At 48.3% G+C, this 15,792-nt stretch overlaps 1 protein-coding gene across 1 annotated transcript in view; it reads left to right on the top strand.

Moving 5' to 3' along the window:
- The window catches only part of TMEM178B (transmembrane protein 178B), a 348,193-nt gene that overhangs the window by 300,938 nt on the left and 31,463 nt on the right, over positions 1-15,792 (top strand). The window contains exon 3 of the mRNA XM_036328533.1: positions 7,458-7,595. Within this exon, the coding sequence (XP_036184426.1) occupies positions 7,458-7,595 (138 nt within the window). The remainder of the gene's footprint in view (positions 1-7,457; positions 7,596-15,792) is intronic.

The following is a 15,792-nucleotide window of genomic DNA, read 5'->3' as shown; positions in this document are numbered from 1 at the left end:
AATCTGGACCTATTTTAATGCTCGTATATGACAAAAACTGTGTTAGATTTCTAACCAATAATTCATACTGGCTTTTAAAAATTATTTAATTTGAAGGCGAAGGAAATTGTCTTCAAGTCACTATGACATTTGGGTCGCAGAAGTGGGTCGAATTGGGTAGATACATCCGCAGCGTGTGCTCTTCCACAGTACATGCAGTTTCAGTAATGGCTACAGCGTGGGATAGTGAGCTCATTTAGCCAACACCTGCTCATGTCAATGACATGGAAATAAAGTAAAACAGGCATGACAACAGGCCTGAACAAGCTCACATTTACTGGAGGGAGGGAGACATAAATAATTGCAGTAAGACCTGTGGAATGTGCTGGAGGAGTGATATCGACCGATTGCTACATGTGTGCTGATGTACCTGGAAGGCTCCCCGACGTTTACTTGTCAGGGAAATCTTTAAGGATGCGGAGGAGCCTGTCAGGTGGAACATGTACTAGTAGGTAGCCATGTTGGCAGGAGCACAGCACAATCAAGGAAGGAGGGGGGAAGTGCCACATCTTTCAGGGAAATGCAGCCTGTTATGATGAGTTACTGGGGCTTGGAAAAAGATGGACCTTTTTGGGATCAAACCCCCAAGTCAGGCACTTTCTCATTGAAACATAAGAATGATTGTTTTCACATAAAAATACTTCCTTAAATATAACTGCAATACAATACCGAACCAACTCACACTCTAGAGCAGTGGTTCTCAACCTTCTGGCCCTTTAAATATAGTTCCTCATGTTGTGACGCAACCATAAAATTATTTTCGTTGCTACTTCATAACCGTAATGTTGCTACTGTTACGAATCGTAATATAAATATCTGATATGCAGGATGGTCTTAGGCGACCCCTGTGAAAGGTGTCACGACCCACAGGTTGAGAACTGCTGCTCTAGAAGAAAACTACAGGCAGAACTTCCTGTTTGCTACTTCTGTTTTAATTTTAATTAACTAGATCATGGAAACCTTTGCAACAGATTTGCAGTCTTGCCCATGTCTCTTCCTCCCAGAGCAGTGTAATGCTCACTGTAAGAGCCCAGGGTTCAAATGGCCTCTATGGCCACTGGCACCTCTGCTATTAGCTGCTGTAGCCTCCAGCTATTTTGGTCCTCGGAGAATAAGAGGCATCCATCCTTCAGGGTGAATGCATCTCAGTGTTAATAAATAGAAAAACAGAGCCTTCACCTTGGCCTCTGCAGATACCTGAGAGGCACACAAACAGATTCCAGAAGCCTGTTCCCTCTGGGCACCAAAGCCTTAATTGGGAGCTAACCCCAACATGTTACTCAGCTCCTATGTGCTCATGTACAGCAAATGCAAAGAATGTGTTACATGAAAAATAGAGAGCCAATTCAAGTGACTTCCATTTCTATTTATACTTACATAGCTCAAGCTTTGTGTCAGATACTGTTTTAAGCAGTTTACACATATTAACTTACTTAATCCTCTGAATATAAAATCCCCTTTGAAGTAAGTGCTGTCATAACCTCCACTTGCAAGTGTGGGAACTGATCTAACTTGCCCAAGTTCACACAGGTATGGATTTGAACAAGGGCAGCCTGGCTCCATGAATCAGTGCTTCCATCCCCATCTGTTGAGTCCAAACTCCCACTTCCTTCAGATATGATTGCTGTGCAGAAGGTCACCCTCAGGGACTGACTAATTCGAGAATGAATGTCTAGATCCCAGAGCAGCTGACACCCTTCCACAGGCAATGTGCTCGCATCCTGCAGAAGGAGAGCTTCCTGGGAATGAGGCTCACCCAGAGGTGCCCCGTGTGGCCAGCACGGCCTTACTTGGTCACGCCACACTCTTGACACTGGGGCCGTTGAGACAGTGTCCTATCGCCAGTCTTCACCATCACAACGAGGTCTAACCCACACTTTCCCTCACCGCGTGTGTGTTTTGTAATTCCAGTCATCATTTTTGTGTGCAGGGTCTCGAAAGAGCAAATAGAAAGCTATTCAGAGCATATTTTTCTTTTCTAAGCGGCATTTATTTAAATGCATGTATCCTGGTTTCCCATGTACAGTTGCAAGCAATACCTTTCAATTTAAATGTTAATAGGAGTGTAAACTTCAAAATCAAAATTTTTCCATGTGGGAGAAGTGCTTTTTCTGCTTCTATTTAATGGCTCTCCTGCCTCTCCTCCTCCTCCACCCTCCCTCATTACCCACCTCCTTCTTTCCACTGTGCTGAACTATATTCTTTTGCTAAAAAGTTTAGAATGCACCTTTCTGTGTTGAAAAATTAGCATTTCAACGGTAGGGTCATGGAATGTAGATAATGGAGTCCAACCCAACACAGTTCATGAAAAGATTTTTCTTTATCTCAGTCTTAGCCCGTGGAATTGGCCTCTCTATTCTGTTGTGTTTTTTCCCCAAGGGGATTATTTTTAAGCTGACCATGCAAATATTCTTCCAAGGCTTCCCACAGGTGAGTTAGGTCTTTCTTGTCTTTATTTTTCTCTAAAAAGACAGGAAGAGACAGGAAAAAACCCAAAAAAACACCTCTAAGTGATGTAAGTTCCTGGGCGCAGAGTACTGCTGTGGGCCCAGTGAGCTGTCACAAAGAACAGAAAAGGCAGTTTTTACTTCTAATAAGATAACATTGGCAGGTAGGTGACCTAGGTGGGCAGGAGCGGGGCCATGTGCATATGGGACTCTCCATAGGCGGAGTAGCCCCTGGGATTTACCCAAGTACAAACAAAAACATTAGAGATTTTAAGGCCATGAGAATAATGACTAATGCCTTTAAATTCAAATATGGCCAGTCTACTTACCTTTCTAGGGACCTCGTGGACTTTTATTTACTTCTCTTCTCTTCCCTTCATTTCCTCATTAATCACATTTATCCTGTGACACTGTGTGTGGTTTGCAAGCCTCCTTTCATCTTTTTTTGGAGCAGGATGGGACTGTTAACCCATAAGTTAGAAATGATTTTACAATATAAGCTTCGGCGATTTTGATTCTGATATTTTAAGGTGTTATTTTTGTCCTCTAGATAGTTCTTTTCAATAGTATCCTGTTCTTATTTAATGGAGGTAAACTACATTTCTTCTCCTGTCTCTCTGGGAATAGTAATAAGACTTAAATGATTGTTCCTTCTCAGAGTGTCTCCTCGAGGTCTTTCTCCCAGGTTGCAGGCTTTTCTCAGTGATGCTGGCTTGTCTGGTTGGGGTGCTGAAGAGCTGCCTCGAAGCGCTGAGTGGGTGGGTGGGCTTCCTTGGAGAGTGGCCCAGGGGTTTCTTCTGAGGCATCCCCAGTGGCAGAGGGGTAGGCCTTTCCTCTTGCACTGGTCATCACCACAGAGGCCTCTCCCAGCCTCCAGGCTGGAGGGCAAAGGCCGGGCCGTGAGCTCCTGGGAGCCGAGTAGAGAGGGCTGGGGTCTCAAAAGTAAGCATCAGTGTTCTCTATGTGCACGGCCACATGATCGCCCTCTGTGCAGTGGCCCTCAGCTGTGCTGGCCAGCCAGCCTGCGCGTGGAGCTTGGTGGACCCTCCCTTCCCTCCCAGTCCTAAGTACTGGAACTCCACTATCAGGGTAGGGGAGTGAGAAGGGAGATCTAGGGATCAAGTTTCATCTCAGACAACTTCCACCAAATCCCTCTTTTGTGTCCCTCCCCTTGTTTACTTGATCCAAAGGCAACTGCTGGGGCCAGTTCATGAGCCTTCTGGGTATGGGGCAGGTTGGTTTGCAGCTTCCCAGGCTGCGGGCTTTAGGTTTGGCTCTGAGTCTGCTAAGTCAGTCACACTGTCCATCAGCCCCCTCCCCTCCCCGCCTTTTTTTATTGTTTGTTTGTTAATCCTCACCTGAGGATATTCTTTCCATTGATTTTTCAGGGAGAGTGGAAGGGAGGGAGGGGGATATAGAGATAGAGATAGAGAGATAGAGGTAGAGATAGAGGTAGAGAGAAGGAGAGGGAGGGAGGGAAGGAGAGAGAGAGTGAAGGAGAGAGAGAAAGAGAGACATCGATTGGTTGCCTCCTGGAGGCACCCTGAATGGGACCAGGGCTCGAACCTGCCACCCAGGTATATGCCCTTGACTGGGAATTGAGCCTGGGACCCTTCAGTGCACGGGCTGATGCTCTAACCACTGAGCACACTGGGCCAGGGCTATCCATCAGCTTTTGTGTGGTTGTCATCCTCTCCTTTCCTATTTTTTCCATCCTTATACATTTCTATCTTTAAAAAAAATCTCTTACCTTGGGAGGAAGAGATGCTGGATACATTTGTTCACTGTCATGATAACCCAGTAGCTCATTAGTTACATTGTGAATTTCATTTTCCCACACAGCTCACTCTCCTTTTACTTCACTGGCTTGAGATAGTCCATTATGTAACTTCTTTGGCTCTTGCTTTTCTTCTCTGTAAGAGAGGAATAGTCTTACCTACTTTTCTGGTTGTTGCTGCAGCTACTCTGAGTTACCACATAGGTTTTAGGGATAAAATAAACAGTTCTGGCAAAATCAGGCTTATGGGGCGATGGTGACGATCCTCCCGGGTCAGTGAAAATACTCAGGCCTGATCTCTGATCTCTGATTCTCATCCTTCCTTCTCAACCAACAATTTAGCAGGACCCTCAGCTTCTGTTGACATAGCCCTTTGGGGAACAGCAAAGTGCACTTATCCATGTTAGAGGCCACAGCCCTCCCCGGCCAGGGACACGGATGACCACGATGGTCTTGGAACTTTTGGAAGAGGAATCATCCTCACCATTCCCCTTTCTGCTCTCTCCTCTTTTTCTTCTAAGTAACACACACCTTACTTTCCCCTCCACAAATAAGAACCTCCCCTCTCTCTCTGACTGGCATTTCCCTTTTCCTGCCCAGCCCATTTCCCGGTCCCTGGCCCTGGTGGAAACACCTTAATATGTGACACTTCATCCACTTACCCTGCTACCCCCCAGGCAGTACCTTTGCTCCCATGGTCTGCAGAGCGGGGAGCAGTCAGGCCATCCCAGGAGCAAGGCCGAGTGCAGCAGGGAGGGGCTCACTGGCTTCAGCAGGGTCTTCCACTCTGGTGCTGCTGAAGGGGCCAAGATTTCTCCTAGAACCCTCCACGCACGAAGGGAACCCCTGGTTCCATAGGGGCAGAGGAGAGAAGTTTCCCGACCTATTGAAAGGGATATGAGCCCTGACCGGTTTGGCTCAGTGGATAGAGCGTCGGCCTGCGGACTGAAGGGTCCCGGGTTCGATTCCAGTCAAGGGCATGTACCTGGGTTGCGAGCCCATCCCCAGCAGGGGGCGTGCAGGAGGCAGCTGATGGATGTTTCTCTCTCTTCGATGTTTCTAACTCTCTATCCCTCTCTCTTCCTCTCTGTAAAAAAATCAATAAAATATATTTAAAAAAAAGAAAAAAGAAAAGGATATGAACCTCCTTTCCAGCAAAAATACCCAGCCTCTCTTCCCATTCCCACAGCCCGTTGCCCCTGAGGACAGTGGAGAGTGGACGAAGCATCTGGAGCAAAGAGTATGTCGTCTCCAGTATGAGTGCAAGTGGACGTGCATGTAGAGGGGACCGAGGAGGGAGCTGGGACCTGGCTCACTCCAGTCTGTGGCGGTGGCCAAGGAAGAAGGGACTGATCCTGGTGGCAGTGGAGAAAGCGTTGTGGGGAGCTGGAGGGCAAGGGGGACCGTGGGCAGCTGAATAAGGGGTGGTGCTGGCCCGGCTGGCAGGCATGCTCTTTCCCGACTCCATGCTGGTGGTGGCTGGCTGAGCCCGGAGCAGGGAGCCTGCTCAGGAAGCATGGCACACACACGTTTGAGCACTGTGATCCAATGGCGCTCACCACCAAGTTTCCTCAGACACATTTGGTGACATGAACACATTTGACGCCTGATTCCCATGGGCATGAAAATCAAGCATCCTTGGCAGTTCCCATAAACGACTATGATGAGTATTATACCTGGTCGGGCAGGCCTCCTGGGTCAGCGGGGAGGACCTCGGTAGAACAGGAGCCAGCTCCCTGGTGGACTTGTACCTCTGTGACAGTGCCCGGGTCCGTCCTGCTCTCTGTCCAGGCCCCTCCTCACGGGACAAGCTCAGCTGCTATCTCCTAACTCCCTCCCTACTTCCCAGCCAGTTTCCTCCAGGGCTGATCTTCAGTGTCAGCATAAGGACATGGACCAAATCCCTCTCCTGGGGGCAGAGGAATGGAAGGTCTCAAGCCTGAGCCCCAGGATCTGCCATGGCTCCCAATGGGGTGGCTGGAGTGAGAGGGGAACAGAGGGGATGCGATGCCCTCGTGAGGTATGTGGATCCCAAGGTGTTCCCCATGGAAACGTGGGGGCATTGTTTCCCGGGGATGGGAGTGATGTAGTTTCCCATCAGGCTCCCTGCCCTGCCCCCTCACCCTCCCTCTCTTCCTCTGGGGAGGGCAATGCCCAGGGGTCCTCTAGGCTTCTCTGGCAATGTCCTCCGGGGCCTCATCGGAAGGATGGGGGCTAGTGGATAGACCCAGGTATAGGTGGATGGACAACACAGGAGGACATGGAGCTGCAGGCGGAGGTGCTGGGGCTGGGTGTAAGGAGTCCATGACAAATGGGTGGGTGTCACCCAGGAGAAGGTATTAGAGGGTTGGATTCCAGGGACGAGACAGGTGGGGTGGGGTATGCATTTGCAGGCAGGGAGGAGCCAGGAGGAAGTTGAGCTGATGGAGAGGCTGAGTGAGGCTCACTATAAAGCAGCTCTGCCCTCTTCCTGCCACTAAAAATACCTCCTTCCCAGACAGCCCTCCTCTTTCCTGCACCCCTGCCGGGCTTTGTCGGGCATGGAGCGGGGAAGGGCCTGGTTCAGAAGCTGGACTTACCTGGGTGTGGGGCTGAGAGGGTCTGCTCTGGGCTCAGTCTCAGAGCAGGAGGTGTGGTTCTCCAGCCTGCAGCCCCACATGCAAGAAAGCTGAGGCCTGGGAGCCAACTTGGAGGGAAGGAAATAGCAGCTGCCGGCAGCATCCTCCTTACACAGGACCTCCTGGCAGAACCAGCAAATCCCAGAGCGGAGGGAGGGAGCTCTTGGCAGGTGCAGCCTGACCCCGCCCGGCTGCGAGGTGAATGATGCTGAGGTTAGGACCTGGGAGCCTTGCCAATCTGGGTTGGATGCTCTGATGTAACGCTCACTAGGTCTATGGCGTGAAGCAAGTTGCTCCATCTTCCAACAGGGATAACACAGTACCTGGCTCAGAGGAAGCATGCAAGTGACAACTGTTATGATGATGGTTTCTCCCTGCATCTATGTACCCATGATGCAGTCACCATCAGGGCTCTGGCCTCTACAAACGGGTTTATATGCAAACCTGTCTGAAAAGGCAGGTTCCTTCCTTTCCCCACGCAGTGCCCCACCGCTCCCCCTCTGCCTGGGCTCGGGTGCACCCCGACGCTGAGTTCCAGGCTCTGATGCTAACCCCTGCCCTCCTGCTTACCCACAGACCTGCGTAGGATGACAGCCGGCTTCATGGGCATGGCGGTGGCCATCATCCTCTTCGGCTGGATCATCGGCGTGCTGGGCTGCTGCTGGGACCGAGGCCTTATGCAGTATGTGGCCGGGCTTCTCTTCCTCATGGGAGGTAAGGTGCAGGTTGGGGGGCCTGTCGGGGGAAAGGTCTGGTTACTGGGATTCTGGAGGAACGGCTAAGTGCACAGCAGATGAAAGCCACAACTCTGTGGGGCTCTACCCATTCATTCATTCATTTACCATTTTTTTGAATTCTTCTTAATCACATGTCCCTGCACTAGCTGCTGGGGATGCAGAGTCTAATGAGACTAATAAGGTGTGATCCTTGCCTGCTGTGGGGGACGGTGCAGCTATGGCATTGAGGCGGGTATCAGACGCAGAGTGAGCGTGAACCCCAGAGATCCTTGGGCATTTTATACACACACTAGACTTCAGGGTGGAAGTGGGTGCTATCTGGGCAGTTTCCCCTTTAAAAGCTTCACCCTTGATTTATGCTTCCTAAATGCTGCTCCTGTTTCCAAATGAGGCACCTGCCCTCGTGCCTGCCCCTTACTCTCTGACTGCCATGGCCATAGGACCAGTCCAGTCCTTAGGAAGGGACTGTAGATGAACCATGTGGCTGTGCAGGAGCAGGTCCCAGTCCACGGGAAGTGAGTGCTAATCCACAGTCACAGGTGCCTCCTTTCTCCCTGAAGAGCTAAAATGTGCCCTTTGGTCTCCTGGTGTGAGCCTCAGATGGAAGCAAAGCGAAGCATTGGGTGTGCCCGTCACAGTCTGCCCCGCAGGGAAGAGTGCATTGACGAATAGCAGAGCCAGGTAGAGGGGAATTGGGCTTGGATTGAGGGAATTAGAAGTGTTTATGGAAAGAAAGGAAAATGAGTCCTACCACTGGAAACAAATGTCAGTAAGACTTTGGGCTCCATGTGCCTCTGTCCAGCCCAGGTCCCTGTGGTGGATGCCTGGCTCTGGGGTCTGAGCAGAGGAGGGAGGAGAGGAGCAGGCCAGCTGGGGAAAGGAGGTGGCCGTGCCTCTAGTGTGCACAGGTCTCCGGGGCTGTGAGCAAAGGGCTGGGAGAAGAGGAGAATGGCAAGACTCATCCTGGGGCCTGCCCATGGGGCCCACACCTGCGGTTATGGCAGAGGCTGGTGGAGGGAGGGTCTAGGTGGCTCTCTCTAGAGCAGTGGTTCTCAACCTTCCTAATGCCGCGACCCTTTACTACAGTACCTCATGTTGTGGTGACCCCCAATTTCATTGTTAAAATTGAACATAATTAAAGCATAGTGATTAATCACAAAAACAATATGTAATTATATATGTGTTTTCCGATGGTCTTAGGCGATCCCTGTGAAAGGGTCATTTGACCCCCAAAGGGGTCGCGACCCACAGGTTGAGAACCACTGCCCTAGAGGTTCCCACACCCCTCCTCCTGAGCTCCCACAAAACCAGCCCTGCTGACCTTTTCCATGCCTCGATGTCCTCCTCAGTGAAACCAGGGGGAGCCTGGTTTTCAAACTGTTTTAGTAGCAGCTAAATCCTTTCGGTTCCCACTTCCAGTCAAAATCTTGCGTGGACCCTGAAATGTAAGAAGGTAGAGTGGATGAGCTCTGTTTGTAGTGAGTGTTCTTGCTAAGACTCTTGGTTTTACAAAGATGGGCTCCAGTAACACGGGGCTTTTCTAGGGCTTGGAGGGTCTCCCAGGAATCTGAGAAAAGCGGAGCAAACAGGCCTCGGGCTGAGCAGGAATAGAAATGGGAGCTCTTGGAGATGACGCTCTCTCATCACCTCCTCCTCCAGCTCTCTGCACACATCCCCTGCTCCCCCTCTCTCCAGGCCAGGCATGTGGCTCACATCTGCCCAGGTGCTAAGTCTCCAGGGTCCGTCCACTTCCTTCTGGGCTGCTAAAGACAGAGAGGGAACATTAGTGTCCTTGCAGAGAGCCCAGAGCAGCTGCCATCTGCTGAGTCCATGGGTGGGCTTTGTGAGGATCTAGGGAGGAGCTACTCAGGAGCAGAAGCTGTGCTTCCCCTCACCTGCCCAGCAGGGGGAGCTACACTGAGAGGCTGGGGTGTTGACCCAGAAATGATGCCTTGATCCATAACAACCTGTGTGTCAAAAAGAGATGTTTCGGTACCAACCCTTCTCAGAACCTGACCAGTCCTTGCCCTCCAAGAGTTGACCTTCTAGGTTGATCTGTGGATTAAATGGGAGAGCTGGCCACCCGTGACAGCATCTCATGGACACAGCAAAGCAGCCAGCCACTCAAACTATAGTTTGTATGGCAAAGTGAGATAAGGCCCACGGCCTTAGCTTGCAGACTGGATTTCAGGCACCTGTAACTGAGCACAGACAGGTGCCAAAGAGTTAGATTGGGCGACAGGTGAGACCAGCTGGTGGGGACCAACCTCAGCAGTGCTTGGGAGCTGGCCAGTCCTGGTGAGCAGGTGCAAAAGGAGGGGTTGGCAAGAGTGCAAAGGTAAGTTTGAAGTCAAGAGTCCGAAGGTGGAATTGAGATTGACTTTGGGTGAACCGACTAGGGCCAAAGTGAAAACGGAAGAGCTCTCCTCACAACCTGTTCGGATGTGAAGGAAGAGGGCCCACACTGAGCACGTCTCTGCTCCACATTGAACTGTTTCCCTGGGCTAGAGAGAGGGCGCCCCACACCTTGTGAAATAAGCAGCAACAAATTGTTTAATTAACACTCAACCCAGAGGAGGCAATTAGTTAAGTAGGGCAGCTTTGTTGAGCCAGGAGGCTGGGGGTGGTGGGTGGGATCCAGTTTTCCCTTTGGCAGGGGCTCCAGGGGAGAATCTAGCCCAAACTGGCACAACACCATTCCGGTGCCAGCAACTGCCAGAGACAAGTGTCTTGATGAATCATCAGTGGTAGTCTGCGCAGGAATAGGATGGCACAGGGGAAAGACAGCCTGGCGAGGCAGTGTATGACTGCTACGCTTACTTGTGATCCACTGGCGGGGTGAGCCTCAGAGCCGCCTCATGCACACAGATCTACAAGATGACTGTGAGCATCCAGCGCATGCCCTCCCCATCCTCCCACGCTCTTGGGAGACATCCATCATCTCTGGCGCCGCCTGGACAAAGCCTTCATGAGCCCTCATCTAGGCTGGAGACCCCTATCTAGACGCTGACTCCATTCTGCCACCCAGCAACCAGTCCTTTACAGAGCAGTTAGCATCATTTCTAAAAAAAACTATAAAGCAGATATGTCACTCATCAGCTACCGGTGCGCCAAAGGTCTCCAGTTGAATTTAAAATCCAAATTCCTTTCTCTTCTTTGGAAGCTGTCTTAGACAACTTGGGCTGCTGTAACAAAATACCATAGACTGGGTGTTTATAAACAATATGCAATTATTTCTCTGTTCTGGAGGCTGGGAAGTCCAAGGTCAAGGCACTGAACCATTCAGTGTCTGTTGAGAACCTACTTTCTGGTTTATAGATGACACCTTCTTGCTGTGTCCTTTCATGGAGGAAGGAGTGAGGGAGCTCTCTGGGGTCTCTTTTATAAGGGCACTGATTCCATTCCTGAGGGTTCTACCCTCCCAATCTAAGCACCTCCCAAACGTCTCTCCTAAGACCATCACCCTGGGGTTAGGACTTCAACATAGGAATTTGGGGGCACACAGACATGCAGTCTATAGCAGGGGCCCTATGTAATCCGGCTCATTCTCTCACCCTCTTTCCTGTTCCTTCCCCTACACTCATGTCACTCCACCCGTGGGCTGCCTTTGTGTCCTGGAACACAGAATGTTAAGTCTAGGCACCGACGGAGCTGGTGGGCCGCTTTGCCTGCAGTGTTTTCCCACCAGTGTCTGAGGGCAAGGTCCCTCCTAGGATTCAGAGAGGATTTCCTTGACCACTAACGCCATGAAGCCACCCAGTCACTCGTGACATCTCAATTTAATTTTCTGCAGCACACTCACTACTTTCTGAAATGTTTGTTACTGTTTTGTTTTTAGTTGGTTTTTTTTTGCCAGCTTAAAAAAAATTATTATCTCAAAATTTTTGTGGATCAGAATTCCAAGCACAGTTTGACTGGGTTCTCTGCTCAGAGAACTATAGTCAAGGCGCCAGTTGGGGCCAGGGTCTCATCTGAGGCTGGGTCCTCTCCCAAGATCTAATGTTGTTGTCAGAATTCATTTCCTGGCAGCTGTAGGATTCAGAACGTTTGGTTTCTCAAGGGCAGCAGGAGAGAGAGAGTCTCTGACTTCTTTAATCTCTAACCTTCAGATCTTTCTTTTAAGACTTTATTTTTTAGCATAGAAAAACTAAAGACCCAGCGGCACGAGACCCCAACCTGCCGTGACCCGCCCTGTGTGAGCCTCGGGATGCCTCTGCCGTGCCAGCCCCGCCAGCCCCACCAGCCCCACCAGCCCTGCCAGCCCCACCAGCCCTGCCAGCCCTGCAAGAGCCTTGAGTCCTGGCCTGTGAGAGATGCTCCATGCACCTCCTGGTGACCGGTTGTGGTCGTGACGCCATAACGGCCTTTTCTGATATAGATTAAATGGGTAGCACAGAGTTCCCATTTTACTCTCTACCCCTGAACATGGCTTTCCCTGTTATTAATATCTGGTATTAGTGGTGTATATTTGTTATAATTAATAAGTATTGGTTCATTATTAATAACTACTATCCATAGTTTATCCAGATTCTTATGTTTTACCGATGTCCTTTTTCTGTTCCCGAGTCCCATGAAGGATTCCTCATCACACTTAGTTGTCATGTCTCTTTGGGCTCCTCTCACTGTGACAATTTCTCAGACTGTCTTTGTTTTTAATGACCTTGACTGTGTTGTGGAGTGTTGGTCATCTGTATTGTTTGAGGAGTGTTGGTCATCTGTATTGTAGGATGCTCCTCTGTTGGGACTTGTGTGATGTTTGTCTCATGAGTAGACTGGTTTATGAATTGGGGGAGAAAAACCACACAGGCAGGTGCCATTTCCATCACATCATTTCAAGGGAATAGCCATGATTTGTTTATGACAGCTGATGATGACCTTGGTCATCTGGCTGAAGTAGTGGGTGTTAGCTTTCTCCTCTGTGAACTTACTCTTTCTTCCCTGTTTCCATACTGTCTGCTTTGGAAGGAAGTCATAGTCACTGCCCACACCCGAGGAGTGGGAAGTTAGGCTCCCTGTCCTTGAGGGCGGAATATCTACGTAAGTTATCTGGAATACTTTTACACAGGAGATTTGTCTCTTCTTCCCTATTTATTAATTTATTCAATCATCTATTTGTATCAGTGTGGACTCATGGAAATTTATTTTATACTTTGGTTATAACCCAACATTATATTTCGTTGGTCCAGCTTTGGCCCTTGGGAGCTCTTTCCATTGGCTCCTGTGTCCCTTTGCTACACTCCTATCAATGTGGGTTTGGTTTTTGTTTGTTGTTGTTTTTTTGGACACTTAGTTTTTGGCACTATGAAGTGCCCCAGTCCTAGAATCAGCCATTTCTCCAAGGAGCCCGTGTACCTTTTAATGGAGAGTGGTATTAGAAACCAAGATCAGCCACGTGGATTGCCAGTGGAAGTCAAGATCGGTGTCTGCAGTGTTTTTAACTTCTGTGTTTGTTCATTGACTACCCCACCCAACACTTAGATGTAGGCTCCTTGAGCCCCGGAGCCTGCCTGCCTTGTTCTGCACAGTGTCTGCACTCTTCAGATGTCTGTTGAACACATGCATTGCAAACGTGAATTATGTGCAAGAAAGAAAAAGGATTTTTTTTGGGGGGGAGGGATGGAAATCTCAGCTTTTTAATTTATTTTTACAATATACAAAATAAATCTATTACCAGATTGTAGATACAAAATAATTAGCCATTTACATGCAATAAACATTAATATTTCAAGAAAAAAGATTTAAAATATAATAATATTACCAAAACTATACTAGCATAGTATACTATCACAAAAGTTGTAGGAAATACTAAAAATCTGCAACTAACAGGATTGCTTCTATTATATTCTAAAGTTTTTTTCCCCCTCTGGTTCTATTTTTGTTCATCAGTTTATGTTGTTCATTATATTCCACATATGAGTGAGATCGTGTGATATTTATCTTTCTGTGACTGGCTTATTTCGCTTAGCATAATGTTCTCCAGGTCCATCCATGCTGTTGCAAATGGTAAGAATGTCTTCTTTTTTGCAGAAATGTAGTATTCCATTGTGTTGATGTACCACAGTTTTTTAATCCACCATCTGCTGATGAACACTTAGGCTATTTCCAAATCTTAGCTATTGTAAATTGCGCTGCTATGAACATAGGGGTGCATATATCATTTCGGATTGGTGTTTCTGATTTCCTGGAATATATTTCTAGAAGTGTGATTACTGGGTCAAATGGGAGTTCTATTTTTAATTTTTTTGAGGAAACTCCATACTGTTCTCCACAGTGGCTGCATTCCCACCAGCAGTGCACAAGGGTTCCTTTTTCTCTGTATCCTCGCCAGCACTTGTTGATTTGTTGATGATAGCCATTCTGACAGGTGTGAGATGGTACCTCATTGTTGTTTTGATTTGCATCTCCTGATGATTAGTGACTTTGAGCAAGTTTTCATGGCCTTCTATATGTCTCCTTTCAAAAGTGTCTATTTAGGTCCTTTGCCCATTTTTTGATTGGATTGTTTATCTTCCTTTCGTTAATTTGTATGAGTTTCCTGTAAATTTTGGAGATTAAACCCTTATCTGAGATAGCATTGGTAAATATGTTCTCCTATGCAGTGGGCAAGGATTTTGTCTCCACAGAGCAGCAGTCCTTCAAGAAAGTATTCTCTCTTATCTTTCATTCCTGGTCTTATCTTCCCATTCATGAGATTCCTTATTCTCATTTTAACTTTATCTGAACACTCCTAACATCCCTGTAGAACAAGTCTCAAATTCCCTTTGGAAGTAGGGAATGTTAGAAATGGGAAAGACCACCCTGCTGTGACTCGGTTGGGCTTCATCCTGGGCACCAAAAGGTTGCTGTTTTGATTCCTGGTCAGGGCACATGCCCAGGTTGTGGGCTTGATCCCTGGTAGGGGCGTGCAGAGGCAGCCGATTGATGTCTCTCACACATCGATGTTTCTCTCTCCTCTCTTCCTCTCTAAAAATCAATAAAATTCTTTTTTAAAAAAAGTCTCTTTAGATATGGAAGGGACCTAGAGATCATCCAGTTTGACTTCCTTGTCTTCCCAGATAGCAGTAGTCATGTCAGTTGTCCTAGGTCACCCCCCTAGTGAATGGCTTAACTGAGCCAGAGCCCAGCCTGTGCCACCAGCCTGGATACTTGAAGCCTCTGTTTCCAGTACTCCATGTTGAAGGTCCCCACGACCCCCTGTGTCACACACACTAGCATGCCTCCAGTTCTGTGCTCCTGAGCAGATGCCAGTGTTCCCAGAATCTCCCACATTCCCTTTCTGTTCCTCCCTTCTCAAAGCACACAGGGGCATCTGGAGGCGATGGTGGCCGTAATTGAGGGCAGGGATGGTAATGGGAAAAGGAAATCATTAAAGGTCCTTTTCCTACCACCTGTGGTCAGTGTAACCTTTTCTACCTCCCAGTTAGTCAGGGGGAACTAGGAGAATGCCCTAAAGAAGCTCGAGCTCTCAAGTTTGAGTGATTGCAGTAATTTGCAAACCACTGATGCCAAATGCCTCCCCCCAGCTCACCAGAGAGCAGTTCATCCATGTGATGAGCCCCACACACCCCTCTTCTGATAGACAAAGACCTTGATAAAGGCCCAGCATTTCTGAAAACTTATAAGCTGAACATGAGAAGTCTAAGACATAGGTGTCTTGCCTGGAGGACTATTTCTTTAAGGCAATAAGTCATTTTAGGGACTCCAATGAAGTAGAACAACGTCCACGTTCCCATCAGCCTCTGCCACTGTCATTCCTCACTCCAGCATGACTTACAAACATGGCTGAGATGGTGTTTCTGGAAGACCAGGAAGCCCTATGCCTCAAACGTCATAACTCATGGGTAAGAGAGGAAAAACCATGTATATTAGATAATCTGGGAGGAAGAATAAATTCAGTATAAGAAACCCTTAATAAATGGGGGCTGTTACAATTATATGCATATCCTAAGTGAAGTCCATTTTAGTAGGCAGAGAAAGGTCCATGATATACCATGACCAGTCAAGGGCATAAAACTTATTTACTTACCCTGCTAGATTGCTTTTATGGTTTCCTGGGAGATTTCACTAGAATGTCGTGACTCTCCTCTTGACTTTTTGTCTTATATCCTTTCTTTTCATAATCCTAAGCAGAGCTCCATAAACGACTTCACACCCTGGAGCATGTCTTGCCCTTT

This window comes from Myotis myotis, unplaced genomic scaffold (assembly GCF_014108235.1).
Source record: "Myotis myotis isolate mMyoMyo1 unplaced genomic scaffold, mMyoMyo1.p scaffold_m19_p_11, whole genome shotgun sequence".
NCBI classification, from domain to species: domain Eukaryota; kingdom Metazoa; phylum Chordata; class Mammalia; order Chiroptera; family Vespertilionidae; genus Myotis; species Myotis myotis.
Note: the sequence above shows the minus strand (reverse complement) of the source record. Positions and strands in the feature narration are given on the sequence as shown.